This window comes from Lycorma delicatula, chromosome 1 (assembly GCF_047948215.1).
Source record: "Lycorma delicatula isolate Av1 chromosome 1, ASM4794821v1, whole genome shotgun sequence".
NCBI classification, from domain to species: domain Eukaryota; kingdom Metazoa; phylum Arthropoda; class Insecta; order Hemiptera; family Fulgoridae; genus Lycorma; species Lycorma delicatula.
In genome coordinates, this window is record NC_134455.1 from 56,118,001 (window position 1) to 56,138,590 (window position 20,590).

Below are 20,590 nucleotides of genomic sequence, written 5' to 3' on the forward strand. Positions count from 1 at the left end.
AAAAGGGTACAATATGTTATATATATTTCTTATAGTCTACTAAGAAATAAATCACATAAATTATGCACTGTAAAAGTAATATACTTAAAGAAAGAAAAATTTAGCATTTTACTTCCTTTTTGGTGAATGCTGAACATGTCACATCTTTTCATCATACAAATTCCCAGTGTGTAGATTATTGTAACATTTGTTTCTCAAATCTTGTTTTGAAATGATTTAATACAAGAGTAAAGTTTTTTCCTTTTATTTTGGTTGATTAAAATAAATGCAACAAAAAACATGCTAACAATTTTCATCTAATTTTTCAGAGCTACTCAAAATAAACATGAGCTTTGTTTGTTTAGTAAATTGTGATATCTATGTATTAAACAAAGTCATTAACAGTTACATTTAACCAATCTAATTATTTTATCATCATTAAACTGTAATTGTACATCTAAATCCTAACAAAGTTTTTTAAACAGCTGTTTTTGTTTTTATTGTTTCACTGGTAGAAATATACTCTGCAGCATCAGTAAATAAATTAAGTTATAATAGATAATTTACTTTGTGGTTTACAAGACTTCCTTTCAGACAGCATTAGCTGTGCATCAACCCTTAGGTTCACATCTCCACTTTCAAATTTTTAAAAGATTTATGCGTGATAGGGCAATTATCCACGCCTATCACCTTCTTCAGGTAGGTAGAATCAAGTATAGGAAATTGTCTTAGTTTAAAAGAAAGTGGAACAGTAATGTCAGGCGGTGTCAAAGTGATTCAAGGCAGAAGTAGCTTTGTTCCTCTCCCTTCTCTGGTCAATTAAGTAAAGCTCAGCCCAGGAGACTGTTTTAAAACTCTAACGGGCCTTACCCAGCCTTACGTCCGGCATGATGGGTCGGCCTGCCGGTTGGATCTTTTATCACCTGCCTTCAATCCCCGAGAGGGGTTAACCAGCCCGACTGTGCAGTTCCCGGGTCATGTAGGCCGAGACCACACCCAACAAAGCCTTACAGTGGATGCTTTGCAGTCCCTGAAGATTTCTTCGTCGTTCCCCGTCACTCCCCAAACCGGTGCTGCATATAACAGGGAGGACATCATAGCCACCATAATCACCTTGCGCTTAGAGGCTTTCGGAGCAACTTGCGACGTCATCAGCTTTCTCAAAGACAACAGGGTCTTCTCCGCCTTATCACAACTATCTAGGACATGTTTGGTAAACCGACTCGCCTTATCTTTGGTGATACCTAGGTGTTTGACTGTAGTCTGAGATTGCAAACAGTGCTCGCCTATTCTTAAGGCAATATGGGCAACCCTCCTCCTACCCGTCAGGGTGATAAATTCACTCTTCTCCGGTGCAATGGCAAAGCCGTACTAGTTCAGGTGAATGCCCTCTCCAACATCCAACTCGGCGGCAATCCGATCCGCCAGTACTCGCTCAACCATCTTCCCTATATTATTGATCAGGCTTATTGGCCAGAAATCTTCAGCCTGGTTATCCCAGCAACTCTTCGGCAAAAACACTAACGTGGCCTCTTTCCAACAGATTGGGAAGGACCCGCTTTTCATCCCCTCATTCACCATCTCCACAACAGTCCCAGGGAATCTGTTGCATCAGGCCCTTGAGGACCCGGGCCGGCACACCATCAGGACCTGGACTCTTGTTGTCCCGCAGCCTATTAACTGCCGACGAGACCTCTCCGAGCGTAAGGCATCTTCTCTCAAACTCACAGGGTCCGATCGTCTCCTGTTCACCACAGGGAAAAGCCTCGCCACCTCTTTCCTGGATATCTCATCTATCAGAGCAGGCAGGCAGGCATCTCCCAAACCGCTTGGTGACGATGCGGTACGCCTGCTCCAGGGATCCCTGTCTAGGTATGCACACAGCTTAAGCAACTTTTGCCGCTTCGCTTGTTTAATCTCAAAATTTAAAGTCCTCCTGCATTTGATATGTTGGTGAGCGACCATCTCATAAACCGGTCAGGTTCTACGTCAGAGCCTCGCTTGATTTTTTTCAGTCGCTGTAACTCACGGCGAAGCCGCGCGACATGCGGCGTCCACCAGTAGGCGGGCCTGTGTCCCTCATGATGAACCGGGAAGGCAGACATCTCTCCTTAAGAACCTCCGATGATAATCGGAACCCGTCTCTAATCTTTGCTGCCACATTTAAAACCACTGCCTCCACCTGTCGCCGGAAAGCTTGTAAGGCACCACCCACTCACTGACCCGAAACAAGGGATCCCGAAGCTCCAGGAGCGTTGCTAAGTGGTCACTTGCTGTTTCATCATCCAAGACTCGCCAGGCACATAAATCCTGATTCCAGCCAGCATCACCGATGTAATGCGGAACTCATCATTATCACCAAGGATCTGAGCGATAGCTTCTTTAACCTGCTGCTCTGTGGTATCTGTGATCACATCCTTGATGTGGACCACCAACCGTCCTCCACCGTGAGACTTGAAATCAACTTGCAAGTCGTCTTCAGCCCTGTCTCTCAACATCGAGTTGAAGCGCTCTGCATTTTGCACAAACCTTTTACTCTAACATGCAGCTCCTCCTGATTACCCTTTCGCACCCAGATGGTGCCGCAGGGCACATAAATTACTAGGTTTAACTGGTTTGCCAAGTTCTTCAATCTTCCAGGAACAGGGTCCTTCCCTTCAGACGACAATGGCCGAACCCTTTTCGTGCCCTTAAACTCCTGTCACTTCGAATGTACCTCTGAGGATGCAGGAACCCCTTTCTTCACTGATCCCGGAGACGGGAGAGAACTACGATGCCTCATCTTGTCACTACTGTTATCATGGCCGTATTCCAATTCCTACAACACCCCACATGACTGTTGATCCCAAATCCGGGGTCGGATTTGAGGAGAGAGTCGAGGGTGTCAGGATAGGTCGAGAACCAAGAGGATTTGCGGTTGGAGAAGGAAGGGTTGTGAAGATATTGTAAAAAGGGAATTCCCCTTGTAAATACTGCTTAGAAAAATTTTGCTAAGACTCACTCCTATTTGAAGAAAATTTACTAAGTTCTTGTTTACAAAATAAAGTTTCTTGCCCAACAGGCAAAGCCACAAAACACTCTATTCTATACCTTAATGCCACTGGCAATAAGGTTGAATGTATCAAACTCTCAATAAAAAATTTGTCTGTCAATCAAGAAATCTTCTAATACTTAAAACACATCCAGTAAAATTTCTCAAAACTTTGCTAATCGTCCAAACCTTAAAAAACACAAAAAAGAACAGTCAAACAAAGAAAAAAAGTGGAGCAATAAGTAATACATCTGACCTGTAGAGATTCACTAATTCGAATGTAGGCAGAAGTTCTGTTGTCCTCTATTCATACCTATTTTAATTTCCATGTCCAAACTGTTGTCATTATTTTTGAGATAACTCTCAGTATCATTCCATTCAATAATCCCTTCATTGGATTTAAATTTTGCAGTAACATTACAAAGCTACCTTCTTTAAAAGTCAACATGTGCAGCAAACCACTCATTTTGAGGCTGTTTAAAAATTCTGTAGAAAATTGCAACACTTCACTCTTTTTCTCTGTTATCAGTGTATTCACACTCATATAAGTGATAAAGTTATTATGTTATTTAGTCCATTAAACCAATCAGAGAATATATTAATGTGCTTTCTTACTGGTTAATTTAGGAATTGAGTGATTGAAGTCGGCATTTGTTCAGTTGATGGTTCTTGACATGGTGAGTGTTTTAAGACCCATATGAATTCTTTATTATTAGTTGTGTTATTAGTTGAATTAGTTGTTGAGATATCTCAATTTGAATGCCATTTAGGAGAGGCTTTGAATATGAGAAAAGCTATGTTGCCTTAAAATGCCTTTCATAATTAAGTGAGCATAGTTAGTGCATGCTGGTTATCTGATATAATGAGTGGCCTGTGGCCTGATGTAATGAGTGATTTAAAACTCCAATGAAGTATTTAACTAGATTAGTTACTGAGTAATTGCAAAAAAAACAAATATTTTTTAGTTTGTTTACCAAATCTCTTTAATATATAGACTATTTCTTTTTAACATTTTTAAAATTTAGTTACAACTTTTCAGTATCTGCTAATGATCCATAATTTAACACTGAAAATTCATTTACTTTTAGATTAAATAATCTTTTCTTCTTTTTTGTTTTTTCCTTGTAAATAATTTTTTAACCAATTTAATCCTTTATAGATTTCTACTTTAATCTTGGATAATTGAAAATTTCAGAAATTCAAAATTATTTCATCCCTATTACTTGAGAAAACCACTTAATTTTATAATCATGCCTTGTAAAATTTACATAAATAATAATAATAGGTCAAGGCATAATGTTTAGGATCAGACTTTGAAACCTTTCTCCAAAATAACATCTTTTAACAAAAGTTGGTTTGAGCCTCCATGAGGTGTGCCTAGATATAACAGGAACAAACAGGAGGAATTTCACACCTCAGTAGATCACATCTAGGGTTGAAACTCAGGATCTAGTCCCGCCATAGATGACTCCTTGACAGTCAATCATGAAAGGTCTTTTAAGGAATTCTTCAACATAAGTAGTTTTTTCAATTATTTTTTTTTAGTAATAAAGGTTAGTGCAAAAAAAAGAACAGCATACAAAAAACCTTTTCTACTCTTACGCTGAAGAAGGAAAGAGTGTAAAAATTAATGATAACTTCAACTCAGATTGCAGTAATATTAAAGAGAGTAAATTGCATGAAATTGGTTAGATGAGATCTACTGATTGGTTAGATGAAGCGAGATAAATAACAGTGAAGAAGATGAATTACCAGCTTTGTTATATACGAGCAAAATTAAACAAAGTGGTTTAGAAAGTGTGTAGCAATGGACTAAGTCCAGTGTTTGAAAATGAACTATTATGTCACCCCAAACATGGAATATAACTGATATCATGTTGTCATAGAAATACTTATCCCAATTATATTATTGAAAAAGTACAGAATGCACTGTAAAAAAATGTTAACTAGGATAATCTAAACGAGTGTTGTAAAAGGAATGCTTAAAAATTTATTTTATTGAAATTAAAGCTGTTTCGTTTGCTTACTAATGCACAGCTTAATTAGTTGTATAATAACAATCATATTATAACGAATAATCATAATTATATTCATTATAGATTAATTTAGTAAATTTTTGCCACTCTCAGCACCGTAATATTTTATGTCTTTGGAGAGCTGATGGAACTGAACAATAAAACTTTTAACTATGTAGTGTAATGAATAGATTTAAATTTGTTATCCAAGTTTGAGTTTTATGATAACAAAAGTATAAACTGAAGGAAAGGAAAAGGCGAAAAAATTAGTTTTAAAAAATGTGATTGAAGGGTTTGTTAATTGTTGTAAAAATAATGATATATTGCTGTCAGTTTATGACTTGAGAAATGTTAACGTGCTTCTGAGGAGTAAGAGGTACTATGAGTCCAATAAATCCAGTGAATATGAAATGAGCTTTGTGCTGTTAGTGAGATCAAAATCTGTAGAAAATCATGTTTGTAGGTGTTTAATACTATCGTTTATGATTTAAAACTACTAGTGTTTAATACTCTTAATAAAATATATTTATAATTTTGTTTAAATTATGGAAAAACATAATTAAAAAAAAATAACTGCATAAAAAAAAGATGTAACAAAATAAATGATTGGTAGGAGTAAAGAAACTTATTGATTGCAATGAAGGTTTCCAAAAACTATATTTAAATTTTTATGTAATTATCCAATAACTAAGGAACCAACAAAATTAACAAAAAAAGGATTATGAAAATTCAACATTATAATCAATATGTATTAAATAATACCCACATAAATAAAGTATTAATTTACTTTGTAAAAGACACCATAAAACCATATTGTTTCTGATATCCAAAATCAAGCCCAGAATTGGGTTATAAGATTCACAAATACTGCACAAGACAGGTGAAAATTTGTCAATATAGGCCTACCTCATTCACATTTTTTTTTAATATTAAATTTAATTTTCCTGTAATAAGTCTTTTTTTACTTGATTTTTTCAGTAATAATTCCTAAGCATTTCTCACACAAATTTCTAATGAGTCATTATAAATTCATTTTATTTATTTATTCACAATAATTTTTATATTTATTAATTTACAAGCCATTCATTACAAATGATATCAAAATTTATTTTATTAATATTTTCATTAGTACATAATTAACTGAAATTCACATTTGCATGAGAAAGTACATTTTCTGTTTAGTTCAACCTTTTTAACCAGTAATGAATATAAATCAGTCTAGTTGTTACTTACTTTTTCGGAACACCTCTTTAGGAATAAGTATGCCAAATTTTAATTTCTAAGTGCTCATATTTGAGAAAAGGAAAAATTAATGATGAATAAGGCAGAGGAGGCCTTTTTACTTTTATAAATATATATTTATAAAGGGATGAAAATGTTTTGCTAGTCTTTACTTAGGAGATAAATAGATCAAGATACAGTCGAACTGGTTGTATTTTAATGCTAGAGACTCCACTTGCCATCTGTTGGATTTCAATTAGACACATTCCGGCCTCGTGATACATGCTTGTAATGAGCTCAATTACACTTTTTACATGAAGAAGAGACACAGCTAGCTATGGGTTCTGAGTTGAGAAAACTGCACTAGTTAACTGCAGGAAATCACACAAATCAATTGACCAATATACCAGTGTACTGTTAATAAATAGTACATCGCCTCGTATTTTACTGTTCCTGTTTTTGGAATATACTCTTAAACTGAAAATAAAAAACTTCTTTATCCAGTTTAATCTCTTAAGAATTATTGAATGTGAATTAGCAAAACACTGTTTTCATGATGAATATCTATGTTGAATTTCAAGTTTGTTTTCAACATGTTATTAATAGGAATTAGGGAATTCCTCCCAATTTTTTCTTCCCATATAGGGGTGGTTAAAAGGATAGTCTTTCTTAAGGTATTATTGGAGTTATATTCAAAACATAATTGTAATTTAAAATCTACCTTCGAACTCTGCTTTGCCTTTTTAGGAATGATTTAAGGAAAATCCTGAGTTGAATTTTTCATAGAATGTTGGAGTTATTACACGTTCTGCTGAATTTCAAGCGTTGATTTCAATAAATTTAGAAGATGTATGGATGATACTGAACACAAGTTTAATTGCTGATGATATAAATGAGTTGGTTTTGAGAAAAAGGCCTTGAATTTGAAGTAAATATTATCAAGAATAATGTTAAAGTAAACAAAATATCCCTGACAAATCTATTTATTTCACTTCAAGTGGGGAAAAATATAGAGGTCTTGAAAAATTTGTTTGGCCGTCTTCAAGGAAATGAATGAGAGAAAAAATCTTCATACCAATAGCTTACAGCCTAAGGAGCATTTCCTGTTAGATTTAAAGTTTCCATGTTTTGTGGCCATTCAGATTAACTTAACCCTTAGGATCACTAAAGGAATTTTTGTATTATTTTTGTTATGACTCTTGTTGGCAGACCTATCCAAAATTTAAATTTTCCAACCTACTTGGAATATGGTAGAATTAGTGCAAAACAATAATGGACAAAATTTTATAACAATTAATATATATATAATTTTTTAATAACAGAATATTCGACTACATTCTTAATACGTGTCTGCACAATTTAAAAAACCGGTCACAGTAACATAACCTGATGCCATTGTAAAAACAGCAGCACCATCACGAAGGATGTCGCAAAGACGACTGAAAATATTAATGTTTTCATGATTTTTGAAGTTTTATAAAATCGTTTTATATACAATCTGATTCGTTACCCAATTTCTACTTCATGTAAATTGGTTTAGCCGTTTTGAAAATTCAGGCACAAACAAATAATCAATCCAAACAAATTATCTTCCTGACACAGTCAGGTAAATATAAAAGGAACTTTTTTTATGCTTCATTTGTTGTTTACTTAATAAATATATAGGAGAATACATTCTACATTTATTACTTGCCAAATCAAATATTAAACGTAATCCCAAATCGAGCAATTCTTTTCCTTGAGTGTCACCATCTACTAGAATGTACAAATTATGTTCGTAACGTTAAAGACTACAACTGTATAATACAACAAGATAACTGGTGGCGGTGATTCTCTTTTATTATTAAAGTATACCAGCAATATGAAGTGTTGTAAACACAGAATTCTTCCTTGTACGAAGTTTTAAAGGCTAATTGCACTTCATTAAATAATTATAGTTTTTAATTTTACGCGTTTTAGTAAAATGTAGATAACCTAAAAACATATTATTATTTCAGCAATGTGGCTAATGATGTGTAACGACAATGAATGAATGAATGAATGAAAGTTGTCAAGTTGTGATTAATTTTGAGATATTTAAACTTTTTCTAAGTAACATTTGACAGGGCTTCCTTTGGGAATATGAGAAAAATTATCCAAAAAATATATTTTACTTTCTGCGGAATGTTTGACGGGATCTCAAAATACTAACAGGCTATACTTTTCAAAGATTTTGTAAATCTATTATCCGCTTCTCATGTTTCATTTATTATACTGAGTCATACGACAAATAGCTTTCGGTAGTTTGTTTATACGTCATTAAGTGTGTAAACTTATTATCTTCAAAATCTACGATGTGTAAAATATGAAAATCTACTAATAAAATGGTTTTAGTTTGAATGCTTCTATTATATTCTAACATTCAGATTAAAAGTTAAACACGATAATTGATTATTATAGTTGTTATTTTATGCACACAGGATTCAAGGCTAGACTGAATATTCCATAATTATTTTTATAAAGATTAAATTAAATTAGTGACATCTTGTTGGGGTTTTCTATCTTTTAAGAATATTTTTATTTTCGTTGTGAACCGTTTTTGTGTTAATTTTTCTTAATAAGGTAGAAAACAATGTAATTGAAAAATACGAGTATGAAACGGGATGAACTTGAACCCGTGGTGGCAATGACACTGCCGGGTAAGTCGCTTTGTTATTTTTACATACGGTATTATTATTATTTTAACGCAAGATATATAGCGAGGAAATAAATTGTTTTGGCGGGTATATTGGCGGGGAGCTGCCCTACTGTCCCCTCCACTTGAGATGTTGATAATCGCATCCCTTTTAATCTACTCCCTGTCAGTTGCGCGGAGTAAGCCGCGGTTTGTGGCGGACGGTATGACCCAGTAGTGCGGAACACGCGTGCAATGGGCAAGAGTGAAGGAGAGACAGACAGGAAGCTAGCGTATGTTTCCATCGGACTGAGTCTGGTCATCGGTCTTACGTTAGGAGGAGTTATATTATTCCTCGAACTGAAAACCACCCGTGAAATTTCAACCCTTCGCTCTAAAGTACACGGCCTAACGCAAGAGATAATAGTACTTCGTCATAACCTTCGCCATCTCAACAGTACAGTTGTTGCCTTGGTTAGTAAACGATGTAAAAGTTTTGTAGAATAACAATAATTAAGATCCAATATTATTTATTGCATCAATTTATTTTCATTTATTTTATTACTGAAAATATTTTAATATATTTTATTAATATAACTGTAACTAAATTAGATAATCTGTTATTCAATTATTAAAAGTTATCGGTTTCTATTAATAAACAAATAAATTTTTTTTCTTAACATTATTTACAATAAACGTTATGAAAATCTTCAGAATTTTAGTAAATGAAAAAATAAGTAAATAACTTACGTTGTTTACAACAAATCAAAATAAGTTTTATGATCCTTATTTTGGTAAAAAAATCAAGTATATTATTCGTTCATATTTTGCTTTTGTAAAACTTAATTTACGTACTTTTTTAAATGCACTAAAAAGGATTAAAAATTCAGTAGAGCAAACCGTAATAAATTATTCATATTGTACAAAATGCAAAATTACTGCTATTTTGACCCGTTATAAAACCATACTACAGAATGTATATTTAATTTATAAGCATTTAAACCCCCGTTGAGTTAACCTTTAATGCACAAATTAAGTAAAAAGCGACAATTTTGTTTTATTTTTAGTTTATGTAAAATTATGCTTTATCTCATTAATTTATATTACATTAAACATTTTATGCAAGTATATAATGCAAAAAATATACACATACGCGCGCACGCAGAAATTTATATACATATATATATAAATATACACACAAACACCTTTTCTTAGGTTTTATGGTTCTACTGAAACGTTTAACGTACAAAAACTACACCTTAAAAAATTAATTATTTACTATAATCCAATGTTACAAATAGTTTAATATCTAATGATTAATCAAAAGTTACTTTAAAGATTGGTACTGTATTTCTAAAATTAATAAATGTTGATAATTAAAAATTAGATTCATTGCCATTAAATCCACAGCTGTACTACATATACCGTATTACTAGTGCAGAGTTTAAGATCGGTTAAATGTGTACAGAACAATGAACAAAAAACCTTTACTAACAATTTTTTTTTCGGTTGTTGGGTTCCTGTATTTAAATAACCGGCCTTAGGCTGGATAACACCAACCGTCAAACAATAACTGGGATTGCTGAAGTCTTGTTAAACAGTGCAGGAAGGCTGTTAACTGTAGCTTAACAGACAGTAATTTGAATTTTTTAAATTCTATTTAATAAGTCAATTTAATTTTACGGTGATATACTTAGCGGTTTATTTGCCCATACGTTCCTTAGTTTTTTCTTTTTTGATGCGCATGTAAAACAAAATTAATAAAAAATACATTTAGTTAGAAATTATAAATAAAAGGAAATCGAAAGAAAACTTAAAACTTTAATAAACGCGTTTTCATCTTTTTCGTTTACAATTTTTAATAAACGAAAAAGGATTTTAGAAGATGTAAGACAAACCTTCTTTATTAACAAATTTAAAGACGTGATAGTACTGGATTATTTTCTGAATTATCCCAGAGGAGAAAATTGTATTACAACAAAATACTCAGTATTGAAGTTATTAATTTTTAATTTTGCCGTCTCAAAAAATATGTTCCCCAACGATAATTGTGATGATGAAAATTAATGCTAAAAAAGATAGTGTGACCATGACAAGAGCAGGACTCGCGATTAACTTACAAGCCGCTCTGTTCACCAGTAGAGTCGTGAATAACAATATTAATTTCATTTTTTTTTTATATTTGATGATTAAAACACAACTTACTGTTACAATTCCAGTATTTTCAAAATATTGACTTTTTTTTCTTATGACTTGCGCTTTTTCCTTTCTTATTTTGACAGACTGACAAAATAAGAAAGGAAAAAGCGAAAGTCACATTCGAGTGTCGGTTTGTGAACTGATTGCACAAATTCTTGATTCTTAATCACTTATATACTGTCAAGTTGTTAAAGTTAAATGATCGCAAAGAATTTCAAAAGTGGCTAACTCCTGACAAATATATTCTGTCAACATAGATAATTTTCCGGATTATTTTATCCTTTATCCGGTAAACCGACGAGATCTGCCCGCTAACATTTCACCGACCTAGAAGGAAGAGTGGCAGCATCTCTAACTTTTATTCGGAAGGTTCAATATTCGTATTTTGGTCTGGCTTAAATTTTTCATGAAAATCCATCTCGCACATAACCACAAAAAAGAAATTATGATATCTATAGCTTCAGATAGTAGCTGAGAAGTGAATAAATAAATAAATAACTTTTTATCAAATAAATTTAAATACCAAGTATCATAGGTATTATCAACATTTCTTTGTAATACTTTTCTCCATAAATACATTTCTTGATAGCTACTCATAAACCAAATTTATAAAACCAAAAATCGCATAAAGATGCGATTTTTAATTTGACCAGTAATTATATATATTTATATTTGAAGTTTCACTCATGACAATAAATTCACTCATTTCCATCAGTTTTCTCTGAACCACCGCCGAAATATTCTCATAGGATGCTTTTCTGGTAGTCCCGTAGTACATTTCTTCCAGGTAATTTAATTTAAGGTAAATGAAAACTTGATGTTATGTAATAAACGATACGAAGATGATATTTTAGTTTCTTTATAATTATTACTTAGAATTTAATTGTTTTAGCGTAATGATATATTGGTTAAAATTATTCTCATATTCAATATAATTTTCACGCTAAACATTTTTAAAGAAAGTTAGACAACGAGATAAAAAATGAATGCATTGAGCATTTCAAACAACCTTAGTTCATATTTGGTAAATCATATCTCTGCATCCTTATTTAAAAATTTTTATCAACACAGATTTCTCACCCTTTGTATTTATTGCGAACTACTTTCTTCGTACGAACAGTATATTATTGTAAACCTATTCATATTTTAAATAATAATAAATCTAAAAAAGTTTAAAATAAAGTAATCGTTTAAATAAAAAAAGTATTACAACATTAAAAGCTTACATCACAAGACTAAGATATAGAAAATAAAATGTTTTCAATTTTTTTTTTACTTTGGCTTCAAATTAAGGGTTAGTAGTATGGCAACCTAAAGAAAATTGTATATATATATATATAATATATATACCTAACAAATTTACTATGCTATAAATCTGGTTCATAGTATAAATATATGGAATACGTATTGACACATTTATGGAAGCGGTTTTTTTTAAAATCGTTTAACAATGAAATTTTTCTTTAGAGATGTTTTAAAAAGTTAAAATTAATAGGCTTTACAATAAGGGATTGAAAATTGAAATTTTAATTTTGTTTGTTATGAGAAAATATCCAAATTCCGATCAGATGTTTTGCTACTTTGTTTTCACCGATCACTTTGTCATCGATGGGATTTTAGCAATACGTTAAGTGGAACGTCATGAGATGCTGAAAAGTAAATCATCATAAATTTTTATGATTACCTGTCCTTCCGTAAAAGGAATAATAATTATTGGAATTTTAATTTAGCCTCTTCTTATAAAATCTGTATTGTAAGAAAAGGTTAAAAAACCCCCGGACAAATTTTAAATTATAATAAAACATGGTAATAAATAAAATGAAAAAAAAAAAATTGGTCGAAGTGCAACTCTCAATTAATTAAACCAATTTGCAGGGAGCTGCACGTTTCGCTCTAAAACAAAAGCAAAGTGTAGAAGTGGCTCGTCTAACCGGCTCAGGTCTACTTACAGGAATTTCACCTGCTACCTTTGTATTCACAGAGATAAAAAGAAACAGTAATTGTTACCGATGAATTATAATATTGCATGGGTATTATAAATTAAATCGATGACAAATAAATGTGATCGGTGTGCACGTCTACAATGATGGTTGCGTATAGAAACCACAAACAGTTTACAGCAATGCGAAGTACAAATACATAGTTCATAAATTTATAACGCTTTCATTTCTTATCTATTTTTTAACTGTTTATAAGAAATACGAAATAAAAAAAAGTAATGAGTTCTTATATCGATCGAATAAATTAATTTTTTTCTAATTTATTAATAAATTATATTTTATAAAACTTGTTACAATTAATATTTCATTAATGAGTACAGAAAGTTTCAGTCTTTCTTACTTGGATCTAGCTTAACTGATTCCGGGAATTACTGTAACCCATATTTAGGTTTTTATTATAACATTATTTCTTAAAATACGTAAAATGATTTTGTGAACAACAGACACAAGTTTTAACGTGTCTCCCAAAATAATAATAGTATCGTTACAAAATCTCGCTTTTCATCATCGAAAATTGATAGGAATTATTAATATCATGTTCTGACCAGGTTTATTATATTTTATTATAATGGATATTTATAACTATTTAAAAATCGAAATCGGTGAAGGAGTCGGACCGTTGATTTCCTAAATGTTTATTTCGAATTCCCTGCCAGTTCTTTTTTTCTTAAGTTCAAGAAAATAAAAGTTAAGTTCAATGAAAATAATAAAATATAATAATAATAATAATAAAATAACATAAAGTTCAACTTTAACTAAGATTCAACGAATAGTGCATTTTTATTTATTTTCTAGAGGAAAAAAAGGAAAATACTATTTTAGAGGAAAAGTATAGAAAAAGTTATTTAAACCAGATTTAATATTAAATTTATAATGTATTTATTTATATAGCACTAAAAATAAAATATGTTAATAAACTATCCAGTTTTGTTAATTTAAGATAGTGTAGTTTCTTTGAGTCATAGTGTTATTTCGTGTAATAAAGAAACTGGGATTTACAGCTTGAATTAAAATTATCAAAACTTAAATAATATTTACTGATAAATATTTATTTTGGAAATCTTAATGTCGATAAGAAACTCATTGAGTGTTGTAAGTTTTTATTTATTTCCTAGTTTAAATATGTTTAATAAAAATGAAGTTTTTAAGCTATTTTTTTTACTTTTTTTTTTTCTCCGTTGATATATCTTTTACGCGTGTTCCTTAAATACTTACTGATCATTAAATATTTACCAATGAAGAAGACGATCGTTATTCGACTTTATAACTCTATATTATAGTTTTTGAATCGTGGTCATCAACTGAAAAATAATTTCTCCAACAACGAAGCATTTTACTTAGATAGATAGATAGATAGAAACGAACTTTATTTTACAGCTGATAACATTATCTAACTTTTTTGCTATAAAATCTAATGAAACTTTTACAGAGACTTAGCAATACACTCGAAGCAAATAGAATATTCTTAATCCTAGTCGAAATATATCATTTTCCTAATTTTAATTATAAAAATGGTCAGAATTGTAGCATTTTCGGTAGATTTCATAAGAAAGCTACTTATTGTAACAGGTGCCATGATTCGACTTCCAGAAAATTTCGACATATATTCACGTTTCACAACCCCTGACCCCAAAACCACCGTCAGGTCAAGAGATTATATATATAAATTTATATTCATCTAATTATCTATCTATCTATATATATATATATACATATTTCACTTTATTGTAGACATGATAACTGCCGTAATTTTTCGCCAATCACTTTCAAATTGTTCCTTAAAAATAACTTGTCCCAAAATCTCAGTCGAGTTTGTTAACAGCCAAAATCGGACCATGGGGGTGGAAATGAGGGGCTTTTTCGAAAAAACAAAATATCGCTATAGCTTTCTTATTAAGTAAAATGTCGAATCCGTTTAAAGTTCCTTCTATTCTCTGGGTAAGGGTCTAAAACGTATCTAAGTAAAGTTTTTTGATATTCCCAACCACTGGCCCAGGGGGTGGAAAAGATTCCAAGACAAAAAAAAATCATACCTCACTTAATAGGAACAGTGTTGAATCGGTTTAAAGTGATCGTTAGTCCTTATTACGTAAAACTTTTGTCTGAAACAATTTTTGATATGACTAACCTTTACGGCAAGGGATGACCAAAATATTTCAGAAATTGTAAGAAGATGGGGCTTGTCGTATGCTAAACATGTGAAATTTTTTCACGTGCAACCATTGTCTTATTGAGTAAATTTGAAGTTTTTCTTAACTTTAAGGTAGAAATCTTTTTTGTTTCCTACTTAGCACCGGTGAAATCTACCTCAGTTTTCCGGCGTGCCGAAAGGGATTTTTTATTTATCTTTAATATAATTTGTATGTTTACTATACAAAAGCATTCTACACATTTAAAAGTGTGTTTTGTTTTTCGCCTGGATGGAAACCCAGTTTGTTCGAAATCCCTGAAAAGTGTTACTGAAGTTTAGGATTTATAAAACGTATTTTGTGCTGTTACATTTCACATTATTGGGAGCATAAACGGCAAAACTGATCTAAATTGCGAGGATCTATTTGCTAAACCTGTCTGTATCTGCTGCTTAAAAAACTTACTAAACGATAAGTAAAATTAAAAACAAAAGATTTAGTTACACCTCGCCAAAAATTAATTAAATATGATTAGTCTATTTAATTCGGTTAAGATAAGCTTACAGGAACGTTTATTTGTATATTTATTTTAATTTTACATCTCCACTTCCAGAATATTCTTATCAATAACTCGCAGACACAGTAATGTACACATAGATGTAAAGAAAACCAAAACAGGTTTTAGTTTAAAATATACTGCAACAGAAACGTAGAGAACTTTTAAAAAATCAATTTATTCAATTGTCCACAAAATGCATTCATACATCTTGAAAACCTTTTAATATATTTTCATCAAACAAATCAAAATGTAGGAATATATAAATCCAATTACTGACCTTATACTTCGGTGTTTCTTTATATAAGCTCTACTTCAATTAAAATATCAACTTTTTTAGGAAAACAACATTTAAGAAAATCTGTTAACCCCCACCAAAAAAAGTATATCTCAAGGAGGTAATCTGATTACATTTTCAGCTACATTCTTGAAAAAAATCATTACATAAACTCTAAAAATACGCATAAGGGGAACTAGTGTCCCTGCTGAAAACAACATCCGTAAATAAGAGTGCAGAAACAAACACTATTCATGATGTTCAATAAATTTTGCTAACTGTCTAAGGAAGTTTTCTTGTTATAGCCGTTTCCACGTGTAAATTTGAGAAACAAGGTTATGAGTTAGAATGATGGAAATAACAGTCAAAGGTATATCAGTTGTTTTACATATATTCATATTTAAACCTTTTTCTAAAAAAAAACTTTTCGGTGTTTTGCAGAATGTTTGCACGCGTATCCCAAATCTATACAACTAACTTCACGAAATAACACAAAATCATGATGCAGAAGTCTACTTAACGCCAGTTCCATGAAACTTTGGTAAAGGAAATACATAGAATGGTAGACAACGGTTCATTTTCTTTGCATGATCATATCTATGCAAAGTTTTGACTTACGATGTCATAAGTTAAAACAGCAGAGTTTAATACACACCTCTTCACTTAAACGTTAGCCGTTAGCCAAACGTTAAACGTTAGCCAAATGTTAGCCGAATATCCTGTTTTATCCATAAGTTATTGAAACGACACATTGGAATAATTTTAATAAATGCAACGTTTTTAATAGCTGTAAACTTATATGTTGTATTTATTGTTTTGGTTTTCTGTTTCATAAGTTTACAGAAATAAGTAAATTTCACCGCCGACCGCCGTTGACAAAAACATAGCAAATTTTAGTCTATTTAGTCTATTTTACAAATAAAAAACATATTTTTTAAAGTTTTCAGATAATTCTCTTTTCAATTTGACATTTATATAAAATTGACATTTCATAAAATAAAATGTTAATTATTTGTAGTTATTCCTTTTCCTTGTTTTAAATGTGCCATAAATGTTTAATTCGTTTATTATTATACGGGAAAATTATTCATTTCTATTCAGGCCAGCGTGATTGTGAGTGATAGTATATAAACATTCATTTTTATTTTTCGAAAAGTGAAAATCCTACGATTGTAAGTGTTAACTAATATTGGAAGAGGGGATGACAATAGGAAGGCAGATGTGTATAATTTAGCTACAATCGTATTATTTCTATGGAAGCTTAGTATAAACATGTTTACTTCGATAAAGATGCTTCTAAATTAGTTTAAAAATAAAATATATTTAGGAATATTACAATTTTTAATTAAAAAGATAAAATTCAGTAATGAATTTATTTATTTTTAAATTAATCTACTGGCTTCGTACATTTCAGGTAATAATTATATTCTTAGCATTCGTTAGTATCACGATCTGTGATTTTATCGAGCTACTTTTTTTTAGCGGATGCAAACAGGAATTCCAGATACGGTTGAACTGTAACCTTTAGTCAATTAATTATATCTGTTTCAACCGAATGAATTTTCAGTAGCTTTTTTCATAAATAAATGTAGAACTTCATAGATACAGTCTTTTATTTCAAGATATTACCGCCCCAAGCGGCTCTATGTACGATTATAGTTTTTCACTTAATTTTGTCAGACTTCAGTTCAATAAACCCTAGGAAAGTCCCTTTAATTGAGTCCCAAGCACGTAAGTGACGTCATATTCAGTCAAAAGTTAATATAAATTTTAGGTTTCAAGTTCTTTTTAAATATAGATTTAAGGTTAAACGAATATTGTAAAAATAAGGAAAAAATAGTCGTTTTATTTTAATTATATACATATGTATTCTTTTAAATAGAATGAAAAAATTGTAAAATAAAAAAATGTCCAAAAGATTATTTGATAAGTATAAATCACTGTACTGATTTTCTAACTAAAATAAAAAAAAATACGTATATAAATATAATTTTGTTTTTGAAAAAAAAAATATACACACACAATTGTTATTCATTAATTAAACTCTATTTTAGTCAATTCGGATAATACGGTTTAATTATTTTTCCAGTCGCGTGGAGTTCTTTTGTCGTGATCCAAACAATAAACATACCTAATAATATGCGTGCACTGGCACGTCTAGCTCATTATAATGTTCCAAAAACAGCATATGAAACTTGCCCTTTTCATTAATATTGTCTCGTTTCACTAGTCAGACTTCCTCTTCAATTTTACTTGTTTTTTGTGTTACAACTGAAGTCCTATGATTTTTCGCCCTTATTTCAGAAGAACAAAAAACATTAATGACTGTTACAGGGTCAGTCCATCGACATAATATGTCGGACGGTCGAGATTACACAGTAGATACCCATCTGCAATTCCAGTCTTACGTTAAATATAAATTTTAGATCGGTGGATCAAACCGGTATTCGTTTCAAGTGAAGGATACAATTATCTAAAATCTCAGACTTGCCAGTAATCTAGACTATAAATCATATAAAATCTTGTTTATAAATTTCCTTTAGGACGAATGGAATGATGTATAACAGTCGTTTCATTATGTGTAAAATAAATGCACATTTTAAATCGCAGTAGTTCAGTACAATTTATTAGAAACCATTATTGAACCTCGGTTTGCCCTACGCTCTTTTGTTATGCGCATAAAAAAAAATAAAGATCAGAACGTAAATTAGATATCGTATCTCACGTACAACACATAAATAGCAAATAAAATTAATGGTAATCGGTAAATACTTACATTAATAAAAGATGCAAATTACAATAACAATAAGAAACAGTAGAAGAAGGAGGGAAAATGCAAATAGTTATATTAATATTTATATACTAATATATAATTATAAATATATTTTAAGATTTTCCTTACGTAGAAAGAAAGAGTTTCAGATAGAATAATTAATGAAAAAAAGAATACAGAAAAAAATGACTTGAAAGATAAGTTTAAAAGAAGACATAAAGAATGAAATAAAAATTGAACACCCGGTTTTAAATAATAAAATACTCGTGACTGCCACTAAAAATTTGCAGATTATTATAAAATTCCTTCCAAATGTATAACATCTATAAATTTTGACTTTTGACTACGATTTTTGCAAAAATTGGAAATCTTTTATTCTAAAAATAATAATTTTATTTTATAAGTAACCTCCGGGACCACCGTTAGATATTTGCTTTAGAGGATGAGTTTAATGATACGTAGCGTGTGAAAATGACATGACTGCCCGGGATTCGAGACTGGAACCTCTGAATAAAAAGCCGAGATGGTACCATTCGCGGGCACGGAGGCCGGCAAAAATAATAATCTCCCATGATATACTCGTGCTACTTAATATAAGGATTAATTTTATTTATTATATTATATTATTATAAAATATGTATATATGTAATATAAATAAATAAATAAATATATATATTATAATTAATATAGTTTTACTCGTATTATTTTTGGCATTAACTTGCCCTGTTGTTTGATGATTCATTTTTCACTCTGGTTTTTCATGAATTTATTATAAATTTTATTTTTTTAAATCAATTGTACCTTTTTTCATAATACGTTCATCATAAAAGTTGTCACAAGATAAGTTTTCGAGAACTGACAAAATTATCCGTCGATACGTTATTCAAATTACTACTTCTGGTTAAAACCCTGAGAAAATAATAAGATATATAATGAATGCAGCAAGTGTTGAAGAATTAATTATTTTTTTAAAAATTTCAAAACGATATAGCTTCGCTTATTTTGCAAATATATTTTGTAAAATCTTGTAATAAAGAACAACGAATGCTACAGCAAATTAACGAAGCGTGTTTTTCTTAAGAATCTTCAACAATATATTTTTTCATCAAAAATCGGAGTTATTTACATCTCAGAGAGCAAAACACATGCATTTTACAATCAGATTTGGATTTTCCCAGAAGTAAGGAAAAATTAGATAAAAATATTCAGCATTAATTTTTTGGTGGTTTATAGCATATTTAGCGTCTCTGAATACAAACTTTTTTGGAAATAATAGGGAACTTATCTAAAGGTAGAGTCGGCGAAAAGGTTACTAAATCCTGACGTCTGAGTGAAATTAGGAATATTATATGGAATTATGTATCGCAATGCAACGTTTTATTAACACAATTTGAAGAACCTCTGTTAGAACCAAGTTAAGAGGATCCGGAAAGTCACTGGTTGAGCTCAGGAATCTAATTCAGTATATGAATGCAAGACCACACTCTAATTTTTAAATTAATCTATAATTAAATGGATGACTTTTGATACTACTCTATTTTGATCTATGCGAATCTTGTAAGAAGGGGAATGTGGATGATATTACCCTTTTGTCTTCCGCTAGAAACCTACTACTTATGAAATGTCTTCAACTTAAACCACCAAATTCACAATTCAGTTATTTTATTTTCTTATTTTTATTTATATTATCTTGCACATTCTTTTGCGATCCTGTTTTTAATAAGGAAGACGAAATGGATAAAATTATAGTTGAAAAA

The 20,590-nt window shown here is 30.8% G+C and overlaps 1 protein-coding gene across 1 annotated transcript in view; it reads left to right on the forward strand.

The window, feature by feature from the left end:
• Window positions 1-9,099: 9,099 nt before the first annotated feature.
• Window positions 9,100-20,590, forward strand: part of LOC142318382 (uncharacterized) — a 167,817-nt gene continuing 156,326 nt past the window's right edge. The window contains exon 1 of the mRNA XM_075354966.1: window positions 9,100-9,373. Within this exon, the coding sequence (XP_075211081.1) occupies window positions 9,155-9,373 (219 nt within the window). The 5' untranslated portion in view covers window positions 9,100-9,154. The remainder of the gene's footprint in view (window positions 9,374-20,590) is intronic.